The sequence below is a fragment of the Silene latifolia genome, chromosome Y (assembly GCF_048544455.1).
Source record: "Silene latifolia isolate original U9 population chromosome Y, ASM4854445v1, whole genome shotgun sequence".
Taxonomy (NCBI): domain Eukaryota; kingdom Viridiplantae; phylum Streptophyta; class Magnoliopsida; order Caryophyllales; family Caryophyllaceae; genus Silene; species Silene latifolia.
Genome location: NC_133538.1, coordinates 143,097,558 through 143,117,461, shown reverse-complemented (window position 1 = coordinate 143,117,461; position 19,904 = coordinate 143,097,558). Strand labels below are relative to the sequence as shown.

General features: G+C 39.1%; 2 protein-coding genes across 2 annotated transcripts; one reads left to right on the top strand and one right to left on the bottom strand.

The window, feature by feature from the left end:
* Positions 1-2,275, bottom strand: LOC141629097 (uncharacterized). Its single transcript, XM_074442158.1, has 3 exons — positions 1,471-2,275; positions 1,103-1,386; positions 1-930 (listed from the first exon to the last, which is right to left on the bottom strand). The coding sequence occupies exons 1-3, from the start codon at positions 2,273-2,275 to the stop codon at positions 1-3; spliced, it is 2,019 nt and encodes a 672-aa protein (XP_074298259.1).
* Positions 2,276-5,274: 2,999 nt separating this feature from the next.
* On the top strand, positions 5,275-7,891 carry LOC141633806 (protein TIC 20-I, chloroplastic-like). The gene is made up of 3 exons (XM_074446206.1): positions 5,275-5,453; positions 6,214-6,381; positions 7,008-7,891. Exons 2-3 carry the CDS (start codon positions 6,222-6,224, stop codon positions 7,667-7,669), a joined length of 822 nt encoding a protein of 273 aa, XP_074302307.1. The 5' UTR covers positions 5,275-5,453; positions 6,214-6,221; the 3' UTR covers positions 7,670-7,891.
* Positions 7,892-19,904: the final 12,013 nt, after the last annotated feature.

The window sequence follows — 19,904 nt, the reverse complement described above, 5'->3', positions numbered from 1 at the left end:
CTAACATCGCTTAGCTAGCGACTTCCATTCAAGATGAATAAGCTCAGCATTTTGTGGTTCACTTCTAAGCTTAATCTGAATAGATTCCAAATACATACGAGCCCTAGCAGTAGTATTCTCAATATCATCAAAGTCAACCCTATTGAGCTCCTTCAGGGGTCTTTTTAAATGCTTCAACTTTTTAACCAGATTAAACATTTTTGTCCCAGGCCACTTTTTCCCCCAATTCAATTGAACACATGGAATAAAATCCACAGATTTACTCCACATGTTGAAGTATTTGAAGCTCCTATTTCTTTTACACAAATCAGTTTTCCTCTGCACTACACATGGAGTGTAATCAAAGGTGCTTTCACAAAAGAAATGTGCAAAGGCCTGACCATTATTCTGCAACCACTCCTGATTTACCAGTACACGATCCAACCTGCTATAAACTCTGGTAGCCTGCTCATGCTTATTACACCAAGTATACAGAGAACCACTAGCAGGACAGTCCATAACCTCACATTCATCAACACATGCTTTGAAATCATCCATTTCTTCCATGGTACTACTACCTCCTAACCTTTCTGAAGGCTGTAAAACAGTGTTGAAATCTCCACAAATTACCCATGGTCCCTGGATAGTTTTCTTAATCTCACACAAATTGGACCACAAACTTTTCCTTTCTTGCGTATCATTGAAAGCATAAACAAACGTCACATAGGAGGCAGTCCCAGCAGCCAAATCTGTAGCTTCCAAATGAATGAATTGTGCATTGTAGTTTAGAATATAGACTCTAAAAAGAGAAGGATTCCATAAGACCCATATCCTCCCTCCCTTATGATATTGAGTATAAGTTGTTAAACACCAAGAACTACATAAATTATTCCTCACTGCATTTAGAGACAAAGGCTTTACCTTTGTCTCAAGGAGGCCGAATAGTCCTATCTGATGATGGTTAAGGAAATTTTTAATACTAGATTGCTTAGATAGACTATTCAACCCCCTAATGTTCCAAAAACCCTAGTTACTCATTACCCCCTATTGGAGGTAATGCACTACCATTTGTCCTTATTCTAACTTTGGGGGTAACACTGTTAATAGACTCTAGCAGGTTCACCTTTTTAAGATGGTTAGAGCCAAAATTAGCTGCCAGAATCTCTTGTCTACTATGCCTGATAATTTTGCGAGCAGGAGTATTTGCCATATGATACTTACCATTAGTAGCCCAAGTCACATCAAAGTTATTTGGCTTTTCATAAGGAGTACACTCAGTAACAGACGGAGCTGAAATAGTTGGAGAGCCAACAGAGGTACTTGTAACAGGTACAACTGCTTGCTTTGGTCTCCATTGTTTCTGGCCCCCCTTCTGTGCAGGAACCTTCTGTGTATCCCTTTTTTTCTCTTTTCAACATTTTGCAGTCTCATGTCCAATTCCTTGACATTTAGTACATAAAATAGGTTTCCATTCAAATTCTACTTTCAGACTGAGAATGCTACCATCAGAATCCATGAACTTCACATTACTAGGTATGGGCTTACCAAAAGGGACATCTATCATCACCCTGGCAAAGCTCAACCGAGTTTTCTCAGTTGTGGCACCATCACATCGTACAAACTTACCCATCAACCCAGCTATTCTCGGAAGACATTTCCCCCAAAATTTTAGCGGGAGATTATGAATCTTCACCCAGACTGGAACTTCTTTGATCTCTTCCTTCTCTAAGGCCGCATCCTCACTCCAAGGTCTGATAATAAGAGGTTTATTATCAAAAAGGAAGTGTCCCTGTTGAAGGATTTGATCCTTAGCAGTAGCATTCTTAAACCGAACCAGAAAAACACCATTAGCACAAAAGGAAATCTTATCAATTGGGTAGCTTGCCCAGAGGCGGCGTAAGAAACCTTCCACCCCTTCCACAGGTGGATTAGCACCCAGGATAAAGCCATATACGGAATTCCTCCAATATTCTAACTCCTCTTTCACGTCCTCATCAGAAAATTGAAGCAATTCACCAACTTCTTCCGGAATACTTTGCAAAGTTTTCTTACCCTTCCTCCGATTCTGAACAACCCAGTCAGAAGACTCGCCCTGATCAATTCCATCCAAATTATATGGTGCAATTCCAACTACTTGATTAATATTTGCAGATTTATTACCATCCCCACTCCCAGGCCCTCCAATCACCGCCGACGTTGAAGGATCTGAGACTAGGGTTGCTTCCACAGATTGTTTATTGTTTGAATTAGAGCTTAGAGGAGGAAATTTAACCGGATCGCTACAATCGATCGACATTTTTAGGGTTTTTTTTAGGGTTTTAAGCAGTAAATCGCATATTTTTGGGATTTTCTTTCTCTCTCTCTCTCTCTCTCTCTCTCTCTCTCTAGATATTGTGAATTCGATTTCCTTATAAGGTAAACTGCATTAGTTTAATTAAATGTCAAATTCTCTGTATCTAAAATACCGTGCGTTTGCACGGGAGTTGCGCTAGTCTTACATTAAGAATAACTATAATTTTACCCGAAACAAAAAAGATTACGCAAAATCTTCCACTTAGGCTTGTTATAACCCTTTTTATATAGAAGTATAAGGAGTCGTTTGGTTCATCTAGGAATCTAATTCATGTAGTAAGTTACAATTCATGGAAAATAACCTACACTTGTTTGGTTGCCATTAAGTAATTCACATTTCCCATGAATTAAGTTCTTATATGTTGTTTGGTTGGAGTACCTTAATTCCCAGGATTTTTGATAATAAATACTGTTTTATCCTTCATAACAATAATTACTCTCAAATATAAAAAATATTAAATGGTTTGAACAAGGGTAGAATAGTAATTCTCAAATATAAAGCATGTAGACATTGAGAAAGACCAAGGGGGGGCTAGGTAAGCCAATTACTACATCATGTGGGAATTAAGTTCCTGTAGGAAGTTCCAATTCCTCCATTTTAGTTAAAAAAAATGCAACCAAACAAGTGGCTAAAATCCCAATTCATGGGATTTTCAAGTGCCCATGTTTTTAAGAGGCAGCCAAACAATTCCTAAGTTAGATATAAGGGAGCTATTACTTTTTTTAATTAATATGTGGTTTTATAAAGGATTAATTAATGTGAATAATCCATACTATGTGTGGCATTCCTATATTACCCCAAACTATGCAATAACTGACTATAATCACAACTATCCTACACCCTTCCCATATTGTACTTGTCCAATTTTTTTACCTGTGTAATGTCGGTAATTTGATATTTTGTTCATTTAAAGAGGAGGCCTTCTTCTTCATTGTTCCTTTTCTCTCTTTCTTCCTGTGATCTCTAAGTTCCTGTACTTTCTTTCTCTTTCTTCTTGTTCTTTCTCCATTACATTACTTAGATTTTTCCCAGTTTTATGTGTTTTTGTATTTTTTTTCCAATTATTTGTTGCAAAATCCTCATTATGTGACACTATGTAACTCCCTTTCAAATGAACTAGAAGAAATTTCAAAATACGGAGTACTTGTTAAATATGACACAAAAAATTATATGATTGGATGGTGTCCACGGTGACAGGCACTAACAGCAAGAAGAAGATTGCATGAAAACCCAGAACTCGGATTTGAGGAATTTGAGAGTAGTAAGCTAATTCAGAAGGAATTAGAGAAATTGAGTATTTTTTATTATAAATACCCAGTTGCTCTTACTGGTATTGATAATAAATACCTAGAAATTGCGTGTTGTCTGACCCATTATTGACCCATAATTTAAGTTCAATTTTTACTTATTTCTCTTTGCGTCATTTACAAGTCGGGTGTATTTCGAGGTTATTTCTAGTGGGTCATTTAAGGGTAAGAAAAAGCTCGGGTTCGGGTTAGACAACACGCAATTTCTGAGTATTTATTATCAATACCAGTAAGAGCAACTGGGTATTTATAATCAAAAATACCCAATTTCTCTAATTCCTTCTGAATTAGCTTGCTACTCTCACATTCCTCAAATCCGAGTTCTGATTTTTCATGCAATCTTCTTCTTACTGTCAGTGTCTGCCACCATGGATACCATCCAATCATATAATTCAGATTTTTGTGTCATATTTAACAAGTACTCCGTATTTTGAAATTTCTTCTAGTTCATTTGAAGGGGAGTTACATAGTGTCACATAATGAGGATTTTGCAATAAATAACTGGAAAAAAAATACAAGAACACATAAAACCGGGAAAAATCTAAGTAATGTAATGGAGAAGGAACAAGAAGAAAGAGAAAGAAAGTACAGGAACTTAGAGATCATAGGAAGAAAAAAAGAGAAAAGGAACAATGAAGAAGAAGGCCTCCTCTTTAAATGAACAAAAAGTGGACAAGTACAATATGGGAAGAGTGTAGGATAGTTGGGATTATAGTCAATTATTGCATAGTTTAGGGTAGTATAAGAATGTCACACATAGTATGGATTATTCACATTAATTAATCCATATTCTTTTTTTTTTTTTTTTGAAATAAGATATATATATATATATATATATATATATATATATATATTAATTTAAAATACGAAAATCAGAGTTTACAATCGTTCCAATTTCACTTGGATACCCTTCATACCATACTTGATCACTACTACGACTAAGACTGAGTTTCGCAAGCGCATGAGCCACTTTGTTCCCACTACGTCTAACGTGTAAACAATTAAAAGACTCAAAACTACAAGTTAAAGAGAAGATATCAGCAACGATCCTGCCAAAGGACGATCTTTCAACATGTTTCTTACTAATGTGGGAGAAGAGTTTTAAGTTATCCGTCTCAAGGATAATACGATTAGTTCCTCCATCGTGGGCCACCTCAAGACCAAACCGAAGCGACGAGCCTCCGTCACATCCACCTCAAAGTCGCCCTCCAACCTCTTACAAGCTGTCCGGTAAACACTTCCATCATGATTTCGAATGACAATACCAAGTCCCCGAAAACCGTCTGGATCAACAGCAGTATCAACATTAAGTTTTAAGAAGCCAGATTGAGGAGGTACCCAAAAATCACCACCAATCTCCTCAGAAGCATGATTGACATTCAGAATCTCATTCGCGTGAACAACTCCCAATACTGTTGTGTAGCTTTATTAGCGTACGAAAATGTTCGAGTGCTAAAGATTGGTTTAGAGATGTCTTCAACCATGATGAGAAAGAAATCTTACCCTAAGGAGTTTGACCAATAAACTTTCCTAATTACTTGAAACAGTATACTCAAAACGAATATTCTAAACAAACCCAATCCAAGTAACCCGTTTCCCAAGTCTACTACTTGGATTCAGCCTTATCCCAAACCCCTTCAATCTCCCCAAATCTGCAATCAATTACATAACCAGTTTATCACACTTGCCCAGTCTTATGATCATCCACCACCATGCTTACTCTTCCCAAAACCCTAACTACTTAACTCTCTCCCCTCTCCTTCCCAATCAACTCCAAATCCCTTCATTTTCTATGCTTCTTCTCATCTTTTAAGGTATATCTCTCTCTATCTTTTCCTCTCCCCCATTTCTTCTATCCATTCTTGTCCCCATGGCTTAGTTATTGTATTGCTGTTTGAATTCCTTGATTCTGGCTTGAAATTTGATTGCTTTTTTTGGTTTGTCTTCCAAAAATTAACATCAATTTTTATAAAGTTGTAGTGAATTTGTTTCATTCTAACACAAAGTCTTGCTCTTTCTTGTTTATAGACATTCGCATTTCCGCATTTTATCCCCTGCGAGGTAATCCGCCTGTTAGTTAGTCGTGCGTTAGCTGGAAATCCTCATAAGTGGAAGTGCGATTGTAACGTATAAAGTTGAACTTCTCCGAAAGGCTAATGTGGGATGCTGGATTTTGATTTTGTGATTAATTACACTAGGCTTCCCACTAGAGGAGTTCTATGATGAGACCCTTATCCTATGAGACCGCTTTAAGAATGTTATGTCAACAATAAAATCCGTAGCCCATCTTTCTTATTTCATCCATCTTTTCTCATAATCCATCCTAAAGGTATGATTAGGCTATGTAGTATAGCTGTATAGCCGTATAGTGGGTAGGTAATAGGGTGTCGTGTATGAGACCTACTCCCTCTAGAATCCATCTATGCATTGTTTTCTTCTGTTGCTTGCAGTTTCCTGTAGTAGCGGCTAATTTCAAATTTGAATTTTATCTGTGCATTGTTTGATGCAACCTAGAGATATGGTAAAACTTCTCTATGAGCCCTTTTGCTGATGTTTGTAATTTGCTGTTTTCAGCTAAAGAAATGATCATAAATGGGTACACAATGCATTCTAGAGGATGCAAGCCTCTTTTCTGTAATGCTTCTTGGCCACGGCCTACTCCTTTGCCTGCAAAATCTTCACTTCCAACTGTCAAAGCTTTGTATGGACTGAGCGAGGGGATGAAGTCACATTGTCTTGCAGGTAAGCTATTGTAATTGTTAGCATGATTTTCTGACCAGTTCGTTTCACTTCTTTCCATTTGGTATTTAAGCTATGCAATGGTATTTCAGTGAGTGATTGGACTCTAGTGCTGGGTCATCATCAAACCTAGTTATTAGGGTCGCTCAAGGCCAACAGACCCTGTTAGAAAAAATTACAAGTATGATAATTGATTTATGGTACATTTTACTATTTTTAGGTGAAATTCAACATTTTATCTGTACTTTCAAGTTGATAGGTTGTTGGAACATAGAGAAATGAGCATAAAAGGGCAGATTGATTTGGTTGCATTTTTTTTGTTCTTTTTGTAAATTAGCAGACGTTCAATGCAATTTTGGGCATAATTATGATTACTACATCATCAGACGTCCTCTTATACTGTCATTTTCAGAGACCTTAAGGCACTTGGATAATGCTATTGTTTAGCATTTATACAATGTTATGTTCTTAGCATGAGATATCTCAGAGCCACCACTCTTGTACGTTGGAGTCTTGGCAAGTTATAAGTCAATTTCCATTTTTATGATCTAGTTTTTGGGCATTTATTGATCATAATTACTCTATGACCCTGTCTTATTTTTGCTGTGACTTTTTGCGTCTTCCTTTAGATCTTACTCACCACTTGGCAAGGGCGTCATCATCCTTGCTTCTCTCAGCTTCATCAACTTCACTTTTGAGTGGTGAACATGGTGGGTTGTTAAGCACCATTCCTCATATACCTAAACGTAGAGGATCTGACATGGCTCCCCGAGCATCGAAGGATGTTCCTTACAGTTATCGCTTCCCTCCAATGACAAAGAAGCCCCGGTGGTGGTGGAGAACCTTAGCTTGCCTTCCTTATCTCATGCCTCTCCATGAGACATGGATGTATGCAGGAACAGCCTATCATCTTCATCCATTTCTCGAAGACCTTGAGTTTTTGACATACCCGTTCTTTCAATCCATTGGCAGTCTACCTGGTTGGTTTTTTATGGCTTACTTCTTCATGGCTTACCTTGGGATTGTGAGGAGAAAGGAGTGGCCTCACTTCTTCAGGTTCCATGTCGTGATGGGAATGTTGCTGGAAATTGCATTGCAGGTAATTGGTACTATCAGTCGTTGGATGCCACTTGCTGTTTACTGGGGCAAATTTGGCATGCACTTTTGGACAGCGGTGGCTTTTGGCTACTTATTCACTGTGCTCGAAGCTATGCGATGTGCTCTCGCTGGCATGTATGCTGACGTTCCTTTTGTTTGTGATGCTGCATACATCCAAATTCCATATGATTAACATCTAAGCTCAAAACTGTGACTTGAGATCAAAGGTTTACCACACCTCCATTGTCATCATAGCTATTCTCTAGTGCTGGTAATGTAGATTCAATTTGTTGATAGACCAGGAATTCCGTGGATGATTGATCCATGGTAGAATTTGATGTATGAGCTGATTACCAGATAAATTTATGAGGACTTGGTTTTATGAAATTTTATCAGTTGTTCTGAGTTGTAGCTCGATCAGCAGGCTTTATTTCCGATTATTGCAGTGTGAGACTGTTTTTTGTTTTTGTTTTTGACTTACCTGATAGGTTTGTTTGTAGACTAACCAGCATTTTTGGGTATAGCCTCAAGCGCTTATATTTGATATATGTGAGTATATTAGTCCCTGAAGGAGTAGTGTATATGATCAGATGGGTGAGTATATGACTGAGTTATCACCAGCCACACGTGGTTATGGGAGATGGGTACTCATCTCTGCTTTCTTTCCTGTGGTGTGTCGAGGCGGGAGGTCAGGATCGTCTAGTGGTGTTGTAATAGTTGGTGGGGGTGGTTTGCTGATGGAGTTAGCGACAGTGATGGAGTAGTATTGTCGTTTTAAAAGTTGATGATACAGTTTATGATCAGGAGGTTTGTAGTTGAATCATTTTTTTTATCTATGAACTTGACATAAACTTTATAACTCAAGGAGCGTCATTTTTCATATTGAGAAAAAAAAAGGGTTATTTAATGAGAATAATCCATACTATGTCTCGTCTTCTCAAATTAATCCCAACTATACTTTAACCCATATTAATCCGATCTTTATACTCATTTTTCTTATACTGCACCAGCCTTATGTTAGACTTGTTATAACCGGTGAAGAGTGAACCTTTGTAGGTTTCTTTAAATCTTCATCTTCTTCAGTCTGTTTCGTTTTTCAACGACTTTTTTTACCAGTAAACCCAGGAGCAACTAATCCCATTTTTTTTACCTCTTAATTTGCATGACTCGCGTGATCTTAATCCTATTTGTGTTCAAATATCTCATTGAAACTTTAATTATTTTCCCCAAATTTCTCAATTCAATCAAAAACCCATTAATTATTTCTTCAAACACTAACTACCCATTACTCAATTTCCCCATAAAATCTAGGGTTGTCAAAATTTGATATATCTTTAGATTTGCTACAACCGTTTTACTTTAGTAATTTTCACTTATCTACTCTTTATAGTTATTGTACTCCACTTTTTACTCACCTACTATCATCTCCGTCCTTCATCATCTCTCTAATTCGTCAGACGCCATTGTAGTAGAATCAACGGAGAAGGTAAAAGAAAATTCGATTTTGATTTTTCATCTGGGGTTTTAGATTGAGAGGATTTTGGAGGTCTCAGTGGGTGGTAATTCAGATTATTCTGCTCCTTTGGTTACGCAACTTCAATGAGAATTCAATAGTCACTGTTAGAACATAAGGCAGAGAATCTGGGCAGCTGTGACTCTGTGAGGTGAATGTCGATGTGAAGATTAGCATTGTGACAACTTCAAAACAAGTGTATATTATGGGAATGCTGGTGTATATGGGGTCATTGAGTTTTGATTGTTTGAAGATTGGTAAAGAAGGAAGATGATGGATGATAAAGATTGGTAAATTAGGTGAGAACAAAGAAACAAAAATGGTGGTTCAAATAATAAAAGGGGAAAGGGGTAACTTGTTTAACAGGTTGCCCTTCCAATAAAGCGATATAAGAAAAATGAGTGTAAAGATCGGATTAATACGGGTTAAAGTATGGTTGGGATTAATTTGAGAAGACGAGGCATACTTTGGATTATTCTTATTAAATAACCCAAAAAAAAAAACCCTTGGGACACCTCTATATTTCTCACAAACAACTACTTGGTATTTGCTTTATACCTTAGGTGCGAAGTTATTTAATTCCCTCAGGAAACAAACTGTTATCTATAACAAATGTTAATTATCTAAGTTGGTACCTTAATTAATTTGGTTATGATTCTAAAACTCGTCTACATCGAGCAGCTTTTGGGGTTCATTTTTCCCTTGATTATTGGTAAAACTAGTATGTTGTTCATGCGTTTGCATAGATTCTAAAATAATTGGCTAAATGTATGATGCGTAAGAAAAATGATAATCCATTTATATTTTAATTCACTTAATATCGTATGCGTTACCTACATTATGTACACATCTTCTCTCTTTTAATCTTATTATTATCTAAAGTATGATAAATGACAAATATAGATACACCCTTAGGCCTCTTTGATTCCTTTCTTGGATCTCTCTTTCCCACCTCAACCAAGTGTTTGATTTCCTCAGTTATTGCCAATGGCTCTTGGAACGTTTCTGATAATGAGTTTAATTTGTGCTCTTTTTTTCATAATCAAAATACTCTCCTGACTCATTTTCTTTTAAACCTCATTCTGACTGTTATATTAGGTCTCGATGCTCTTTTAAAAGTTTCTCCTTATGCCTCTCTTATTCTAGAGAGTTTTCTTACCCTCACCTTTAAACATGGCAAAACTGATCCGATCTGAATATAACCTGACCTTAACCTTACCCACACTCGAACTAAGGACACAAATGTAATACCCGAAACCCGAATTAACCCAACCCGAATGTTTATTATCGCAAACTGACCGTTATGGCGTTATCCTCAAATAGCTTGAATACAACCTACCCGAAAATGACCCGACTCAACTCGACCCTGCTCAAATCCTTGCAAACCCGAACCCAAATTAACCTGACTCGAACCCGGCCTCATTGACTCGTTTGCTAGGTCTAGGTCACTTTACCTTTCTTTTCTTGGTCCAGCCTTAAATAGTTATGATATACTCGCACTCTACACCGTATTTCTCTCTTTTTTTTTTGTGTGTGGCTTGCACGGTGGGGTATAATCCCACAAAATGTTACCTCCTGTAGATACCCGTATCCGTCGATATTGGAATTTATAGAGAACCCGACAAACACCCGATGATGATAGGACACATGTATTCTTTAGTTGTCATCGTCATTATTTGGAGCTCGTTTTACGAGGTAGAATGGGCGTCGTCGATGAAGTATTTTATTAATTTAAATGATATTTAAATTAATGCTTTTTTAGTGAGTTCATTTTATTAATTTAAATGATATTTAAATTAAAGCTTTTTAAAGTGATTTCAATTTAATTTATTTTATTTTGAATTTTATTTTCCCAAGTTTATTTTATTGAAAATAAAATAAATATTTGATTTGAAAAATCATTTTATGAGAATGTTTGATTTGAAAAGTCATTTATTTTAATTTATTAATTGATTTGAAAAATCGATTTTAAAAGCGAAGAACTCGTTTTTAACCGTGTGTTTTGAGCTCGATTTTAGCTCGGTTTTTAAGCCCGTTTCCTTTGCGAATTGGCACGAATCTCGAGTACATTAACCCACCTAGACCAATACCCATCAACCCATGTTCGAACCCCCTCACAAGCAGCCCAAATTCTCGTCCCAAACCCCTCACAAGCAGCCCGCAACCCAATCCCGTATGCCCTGTTTTGCAGCTCAATTCGCGAGCCCAAACCCGCTTCAAACACTACCAAGACCCGTACCCATTAACCCTAACCCATACCCTAGTATCCTACCCATATTATCCTAGCTTGATCACCAAGAAATCCCCCAAAACGAACCCTAGAAACCCCTCCCAAAACCGATGGACAGCAGCTATGTTCATTGAGCCCGATTTGCCTCTCCTCCCTTTTAACCTATTTTAAACCCTTATAAATACCACCCCTTCACCATACAATCATTCCTCTAAGTCCTCCATACATCCAAGCATCACATACAAGCTTTAAACCTCAGAAACAAACCCTAAACATCCTCCAAAAACCCTAAACAAAACCGACACACAAACTGAAACTGTTTGTGTGTCTCCTTCGAAAACCCTTTCGTTCCTCCATCAAAACTCCATAAAAATTCGAGTTTCTTGTTCCTAATTAACCACATAACATCCATCTACACATTAGACAAAGATTTACGAGCCGAATTGACCTTGAGAGCACACGAGATCCCTCGAAAAACAGAGTGAAATAACACTCTGTTTTCGCGGTTTACTCTTGTCTGTCCAGTTCTGTTTGTGCTCGTTTTTCGTGCCCAATAACCCAAATCGAGCAGGGGTCGCTTTAAGATCCTTGTTCTCCTCTCTTTCTAGTTTCCAAAACATCTTTCGGATCGAATTTTCGTCGTGAAACGAGGGAGATATCACTGTTTTAAAACTGCTGTCCAGGAACTTTCCAAAACGCGTGTTGCTTTGTTACTTCGTCGACGACGACCTCTCGAGATAAAATCTACCATCGATTACGACCCAAGACGGTGTCAACGATACATGTAGGTTGAGGGTGCATCAAATCCCCTTCTCTTCTCTCTTTTTATTTCGTTTTTTTATGCCTCTTTTTATTGTCTTTTTTTGTTTGTTTTTCGTTTTAATTATCGTTTGTCTTAAATTAACTACGAAACTAGTTAGTCCGAGTATGAGTTAAAGTACCACCATGAACACCCGCGTTGACTTGAGATGGGAAAAGAAACCGCTACTTCTGTCGGTCGTACACCCCGTCTCATTTACATATCCTCGTGTTCAAGGTAGGGCATAAATAAAACAAGTTATCTAACTTCGATCTTCGCTTTCGACCCTCTTCTTCAAGCTTCGCCAAATCGATGGACCTTAGGACCCGTTGCATGTTAGTTTAACTTCTGATTGTTAACCTATGACGTAATTAGATGACTTTAAGTCAATTTAATAATCTAATTAGACACTTTAGGTGGCTTCGACGTAAGTTATAAAATCAATCGACGATTCCGTAAATAATTGAATGCATCTCTCTCTTTCACCTAATTTCTCGCTAGTATAAGAGTGCGTGATTAGCACCTTCTTATTGACACTCGATGAGTTAAATTAATTAGCGAATTTAACCTAATTGGACCCTTTAGGCCATGTAGAATGCACCCTTGCGCGACAATCAATCAACATCGTTTTTAACTCGTTTTCTAACTTGTTTTCGATTCCTTTTCGCAATCATTCGATCTAATCAATAAATCTAACTTAGGAACTAGGTTGGCTTTGGTTGGGCCGTGGTTGGCCGTGTGTTTGGCCGTGTGTTTGGCCTTTCCTATTTCGTTTGTTTTTGCATCGTTCGTTCTTTATTTGTTTTATCACTTGTAATTAATTTATGTTTCTTTGAGTCACGTTTTGTAATCTATTTGTAATTAGTTCTCCTTTTTGAGTCAAAACCTTTTCTAAAAACCTTAGTTTTATTTGGTTAGACGGTTGTTCCCAATGCTTGTAGGAGCGTAGTAAACCGCATGTTGTTTAAAGCAACATGGCCCGGTTTATGCTAATGCATGCTTTGGTGCGTAGCCTTATGTCTAATTCGATGAGATTAAGCGCGAGCACGCATTACGAGGAGTGACCCAAGGCCGTGTGTCATGTGAGCCGTGGGCCACCCCTCATGTGCACGGTTTTCTAGGCCAACGGCCGTGTGTGGTGTCATGTATTGCGTCGTGTGTATAGCTTTGTATTTAGATCGAGTTGTATCTTTAATTTGTTGTTGTGTCGGCATGAAATGCCTGGTTTGTAATAGGTAGATCCCAACGGCTCCCCCATTCCCCATCAAGCCTTGTTTGTTTCGTTTGAATGTTGCTAGATCAATCAACCCACATGCTAAATTACAACTTTGACAAAGTTAGTTTAGTTGCATCTAAAACGACATAGAAATTGTTGTCACATGATAGGGTTAAAACAACGTTTGCATTTCATACATCGTAGTAGCTATGACCTTGTTTGAAATCCGACACTTGACTTAGTAGAGGCCGTTATTGACGGGCGGGGTTTGGTGTCCTTATGGGCTTCCCAACACGTACCCTCACCCCTTACTCAAGATCTATGGTTTGTGGATCCGTCTAAATACCATTGGATTACGAGAGTCATTCAAATCGAGTGATATAGGGTACAAGTCTTTATCTTTAATCACTCGTAGTCGATTGGCTTTATGCTTTTCGATGAAAGGTGTAAAGTTGACTTGAACGGTTCCAAGTTCCCAAAAAACTTGGTGGCGACTCTAATATGTCTTAATTCGATTCGAAAGAACCTCGAGTCGATTATGCCGGGTGTGGATCCCTCGGACGCAGTTCCCGAGGGCCTTGTCCACAGTTTGGCGACTCCGCTGGGGAAAAGAGGACTAGTTACACTGTGTTTCTAGGGTCTTTTCCTCCGAGGTGAAACTTGAAAAGAAAGTGTTGGAAAGTAAAACATTACTCATAGTGCTACGATTCATGCATAAACCCTTAAGGACTTGCCCGGGCCGTCCCAGCGTTTCTTCGTGATGCGTGGGGGGCGACGTCCCACTATGCCAGGAAGCTGCACATTGCTCGCTTCCACTTCGCCTCGCGTGGTTCTTGAGGGTGGGGACGATCTTCTAGGTACTTTACCTTAAGACACCTCGCTCTATTAGACCGCAAAAGGATGGAGGGCATAGACCTTCTTATAGAAGACTTGCCGAGACTTAGAGATGTCTAGGAGCATACATCCTTATAACATGAGAATGACAATGTGCAATGTGTTTTCCCGAGTCTTGTTTTTCGAAAATTCCCATGTCCTTTTCAAAACCGAACTTTTGAACAACTTACTTTCAAAATAGCATGGTTTTAAAAACGCGGAATGCTGCCCAAATAGGACTAGAAATTTCGGCCCAAAATGAGCTTTTATAGCCGGCATGCTGCCCATTTCAAATCTCATTTTCAAATCAATCCTTCATCTTTTCAAAATCAAAATGTTTCTCGAACCTCAACCAAGCATGAAATGCGTCGAGTCGTGTCCGGGTCATGGCCGTGTTAGGCCGGGTGTGTTTCGTCCTAAGAGTCTAGAACACGACCTTGTTGGGTCACCCAAGCTCACCTCTTGGGCTTCGAGTCATGTTGGTCGACCTTTTGGTCCAGGATAGTCCACAAAAAACGTCCAAGCTAGGCCTTATGGACGCTTCACTCGAACCCAGGGGCTATGTTAGCCCAATCACGGGTTTAGTCACACCAAGTCCAGTTTAGAATCGAGTTATGACAGTTTGAGTCATGTCGTTTTGTCGAGTCTAAAATGAACCGATGTCTAAATCAAACCGTGAGTCGAACCTTTGGTTAACCAATCTCAAGTCGAGTCTTTGTTTGAGTCAAGTTGGGGTCGTGTCCTTAAGTGTGCAGGGGCTCTTACTTTAAATATTGACTCAGTACGGGGTTTTCTTGTAGAAAGGCCGCCAAAAACCCGACGTCAAGCGATGGAAGATGCTATCAACAAGCTCACGGAGGCCGTGAACCTCATGATGACCCGAATGGATATGATCGAGTCTAAGTTGGTTGAAGATTCCTCTTCATCTACTCCACCTCTGACTGATTTGGAGAAACGGTTCAAGTTCATCGAGGACCGTTTAAAGCTCTCCCAAGGGAAGAATATCCACTATGAGAATGCTAGGGCCTATGCCCCGGTTCAGGATAAGTTGCCCACGAACATGGTACTCACTGACATCCCCAAGTTCAAGGGCACAGAAGATCCGGTCCACCATGTTAAGGCCTATAAGGGGTACTTAGCACTGAAGGGAGTACCTGCTGATATGCTCTCTGAAATTTTCGCCCAATCTCTGGGTGAACACCCAAAGGCTTGGTTCTACAATCTTGACCTCAAGAACTTCCCCACTTTCGAAGATATTACGGTGGAGTTCTGTAAGCACTATGCTGACAACGTCGAGATTCAAACCAACATAAGAACTTTGGAGGTTATGACACAAAAGGAAAAAGAGGGCTTTACTGAATTCCTCGCAAGATGGCGCGCTGAAAGCGTGAAACTAGCTAAGAAGCCTGATGAAGTTGAAATGGTAGATAAGTTCGTGAAGAATTTACGACCTGTTTACCGTAATGCTCTGAAATACCAGAATTTTGGTTCTTTCAAAGAATTGATAAGAATCGGGATAAAGGTAGAGGACGATGTCCGAATGGCTGAAGCTGAGAAGCCAAAAGGATACCAAGGGGCCTCGTCATCTAAAGCAAAGGCCCCAGCATTTGCCCATATTGATGAAGCCATCAATCTCTTAGAAGGGCAATCGAAGAAGTCGCAGCGCCAAACACCTAGGGCATTCACCGATATCGGATGCACTTATACATATGCTCTCCAAAGGCTCATAGCCGAAGGAAAGCTGAAGCCTATTGGTCCAACGCCGGACCCTCCCGCTGATCAACAAGGTAAATGGTATAAACCAAATGCCTACTGTGCCTTTCATCAAGGGAAAGGCCATGATACTGAAAGGTGCTATCGACTGAAGCACGAAATCCAAGACATGATTGAGAACGGAACGCTCCCAATCCCAGCTGTCAAACCCAATAACATCACCAATCCATTTGGCGATCACGCCAACGTTGTTTCTGTCGAAGACAATGTCGACTATTCCCATCTTATCCGCCCATGTCATTGGAAAGGAGTGTTTATCGGGAATATATTTGTGGATTGCTTTGAATTATTGCCAAACCTGAAGAATGAAATTCAAATCGAGAGTCTCGCTCTAGAATGTACTCCTCTCGTTAACGAAGTTAATAAAGGACAATTCGATTCACCAACCTTCACCATTGGCGTAGATCCTCAAAGGACTACCTCGGGATGGAGGAAGACCATCAAATGGATCAAGGACAAGGGCCGAGCATCTAAGTTGACAACTGAACAAGGGAAAGCTCAAGACTAGATTTGAAAATTATGAGTCGGGATCTGGTTTCTTATCTTAGTCGAGTCGAGTCTAGGACTTTCTTTTCTTGAAGTTGAGTCGTTTGTTCCGCGATGACCTAGGGTGTGTCCTAGGAATCGTTCCTTCGAGTCTGTTAAGCATTTGTCTTTCCAATAAAAGTCGCAGTTTCGTTTCCAAATATGTCTTGTTTTCAATCCTCAATCATTCTGAAAGCATGATAAAAGGCACAACACACTCAAAGGGATCCCTGGGGTAGAAATATGTCCCGTTTCAAAATGTAAGGTACACTAGGATCCTGTGTTTGATTCCTTTACCTATTCCATGTCTGGTGGTAGAAAACCTCCATCTAAACCAATGTTTGTGACAAGCTTTTAGATGATTCTATGACAAACCCGGACTAGCTCCTTGTTTCCCCTATCAATGACGGAAGGCAAGCCTTTTCCCTATAAAATCATCCCATCTCGAAGAGAGAAGATATCAACCCGTTGTAACAAGGATTTGTTAATTCTGACCCCAAATTAGTTGGCGAAGCCCAGTTTTCAAGGTGTATCCATTTATGACTAAGAGAATGAATAGAAGACCATTTTCAAGAAGAGAAAAAAAAAAGATGAAAAAGAATGAAAAGATGAGAAGAAAAAAAAAAGGACGAAAAAAAAAACAAAAGAAAAAAAATGAAAAAAGATGAAAGAAAAAGAAAAAAGAAAAAAGATGTTGAAGTTATTGCGGAACGCTTTTGGTTGAATATCGAAGTTACGGAAGCCAGAAGTCAAGTCAAGTACCCATAGTTGAAGTTCAATGGGCGAAGCCCAAAAGCGTAAGTAGTAACCTCTTTACCCTCTAAGTCCTTCCTGAGACAGTTACAAGGGATAGTCGGGAATTTTGAGAATTATTCCGCTTGTGTTAGTACACCCAAGCCTTTAGGGTCCAGACATGGAAATTTGAACCCACATCATTTTCCAACCCATTTGTACTCGGGTTTCATCAAACCTGAGACACCATTTCCAACCACGTTATAAGCCATAGCCCTTGACCTTAACACCACAAAACGAACGTTCAGAATGACGGTCCACTATTCAAGCCTTTTGTTACCAAGCTCCACATCCCAAAAGATCCAAGCCTTTTACACCTAACCCCAAACACGGGATTTAACGGTACCTTACAGGCTAGAATGGGATATGACATGATAACTTAGGTGAAACCTTCGAGTGTGTACACACAATCAAAATGCCATGTTTATGCACCTTGATCGAACTACGTCGGATTTGATTTCGCTCCACGCGAATACGTAGGCAGTCCTTCAGAATAAGGGATTCAATCCACTCCTCAACCAAGTTGTCATCTTGTCGGTTTCTTACGGGTCTTAACCAAGTCCAAATGAAGCCACCTTTGTTTGAGTCAGTCCTAGCACTCGATGTAGGCTAGGATAAGGATATAGGTTCAGATGAGTAGTGTCAAGTCTCGAAATGAGCTTTATCTAATGGTTTAGGCAAAGATGCTGAGTCACATAGATGTGGGTTTGTGTTGGGAACAGAAAATATGAAAAACCCGCTGAAAAGAAAGAAGGCGTGGAAGAAAAAATAGTAAAAGCCCGCTGAAAAGAAAGAAGGCGGTGGCAAGAAATGATGAAACTCGCTGAAAAGAAAGGAGGCGAGGAGAAGAGTGACAGAATGTTCCCAACAAGAGTGATGTGTGATGTCTAAGTGTTCTCATAAAATCAGTCTGTGTTTAGTGTCTGGGCGAAGCGAACGTTGTTGCTCTGTGAGTTTAATCCTCCTTGTCAATGCCAAGTGATCTTGATTCCCATGTGCCCTCGGGAGCACGCCCATGACATACGATATCTCCTTCCCAAGTCCGATGATCTTGGGATTCCCATTTGCCATCTTTTGGCGCCGGAATGGCCAATTTACATTTCTACCCCCCAACAAGTCAATAATTGAATTAAAACCCGTGCACACTTACGGTTTTATTTTCCTTTTTTGTTTTACGGTAGCGGGCTACGCCCACGTTCACGAATCATATAGTATGTCTGAGTTGCATTTCATGCTCACCCATCAATCAAAAGCTTCAACATTCAAAATTTCAAAATTTCAAAATTTCAAAATTTCAAAAACTTTTTGGGTCGACGACCCAACATCCAAGTGATTCATTTCAAATTCAAAATTGTCAACATGTTCAAATTTCGGGTCGATGACCCAGTCTTTCAAATTCAATTTTCAGGTCGATGACCCAATCATTCAAAATTTTCAAATTCAATTTTCGGTCGATGGCCCAATCATTCAAAATTTTCAAATTCAATTTTCGGGTCGATGACCCAGTACTTCAAAATGATCCAATTCCAAGATCGATGATCCCAATGTGCTTATGTGATGATTATCGCTCGTACATTTTCTATGTTTCAATTTTAGCAGGATATGCTTCAACTGGGGGCTCTAAAGTCTTCGACTTTAGAGCCATTGCAAACTGGGGGCTCTGAAGCCGTTGGCTTCAGAGACCATTATCAAGATGTAAAGGATGACATCCACCAAGAATTCAATTCAATGCAAGAGTATGAAATGGAAGAATTCCGTAGCTGAAAGCAAATGATGAAAGCGACGGCAACCTCCTCGGAAAGTCCCGTCCCATTTTGACAAGTGCCAGCAGATGATAAACTTTGGGCAAGTGTCAACAGATGATGAATTTCGGACAAATGCCAGCAGATGATAAACTTTGGGCATGTGTCGATTGCTTAAACTACGACGCGGGTTTGATTCCGTCAGAAACGGATACGTAGGCGCCTAAGGATAAGGCTCAATCCACCATATATGCAATTTTATGGGTCGACGACCAACAACGATAATTCGACGCAACAGAAGCAAGAGTTAATCCCCAACGAAGTTTCAGGTATGATCTCTTCTTATGGTCAAGCGAGCTTATATACGCAAGTCTAATGGACTATAAACGACCCGAAGAATCCTCAGGTCGAAAGGGACCTGGGGTATACTTTGACTTTCGCCTTGTCCAAGCCTCAGTCAAAGTGGGGGCTCTGTAGATACCCGTATCCGTCGATATTGGAATTTATAGAGAACCCGACAAACACCCGATGATGATAGGACACATGTATTCTTTAGTTGTCATCGTCATTATTTGGAGCTCGTTTTACGAGGTAGAATGGGCGTCGTCGATGAAGTATTTTATTAATTTAAATGATATTTAAATTAATGCTTTTTTAGTGAGTTCATTTTATTAATTTAAATGATATTTAAATTAAAGCTTTTTAAAGTGATTTCAATTTAATTTATTTTATTTTGAATTTTATTTTCCCAAGTTTATTTTATTGAAAATAAAATAAATATTTGATTTGAAAAATCATTTTATGAGAATGTTTGATTTGAAAAGTCATTTATTTTAATTTATTAATTGATTTGAAAAATCGATTTTAAAAGCGAAGAACTCGTTTTTAACCGTGTGTTTTGAGCTCGATTTTAGCTCGGTTTTTAAGCCCGTTTCCTTTGCGAATTGGCACGAATCTCGAGTACA

Coding starts and splice junctions, on each gene's coding strand:
- LOC141629097 (XM_074442158.1), bottom strand. CDS start 2,275: ATGTCGATCGATTGTAGCGATCCGGTTAAATTTCCTCCTCTAAGCTCT. Junction 1,387..1,470: donor TTCTGATGGTAGCATTCTCA/GTCTGAAAGTAG, acceptor AATGTTGAAAAG/AGAAAAAAAGGGATACACAG. Junction 931..1,102: donor GCTCTAACCATCTTAAAAAG/GTGAACCTGCTA, acceptor AACCATCATCAG/ATAGGACTATTCGGCCTCCT.
- LOC141633806 (XM_074446206.1), top strand. CDS start 6,222: ATGATCATAAATGGGTACACAATGCATTCTAGAGGATGCAAGCCTCTT. Junction 6,382..7,007: donor GAAGTCACATTGTCTTGCAG/GTAAGCTATTGT, acceptor GTCTTCCTTTAG/ATCTTACTCACCACTTGGCA.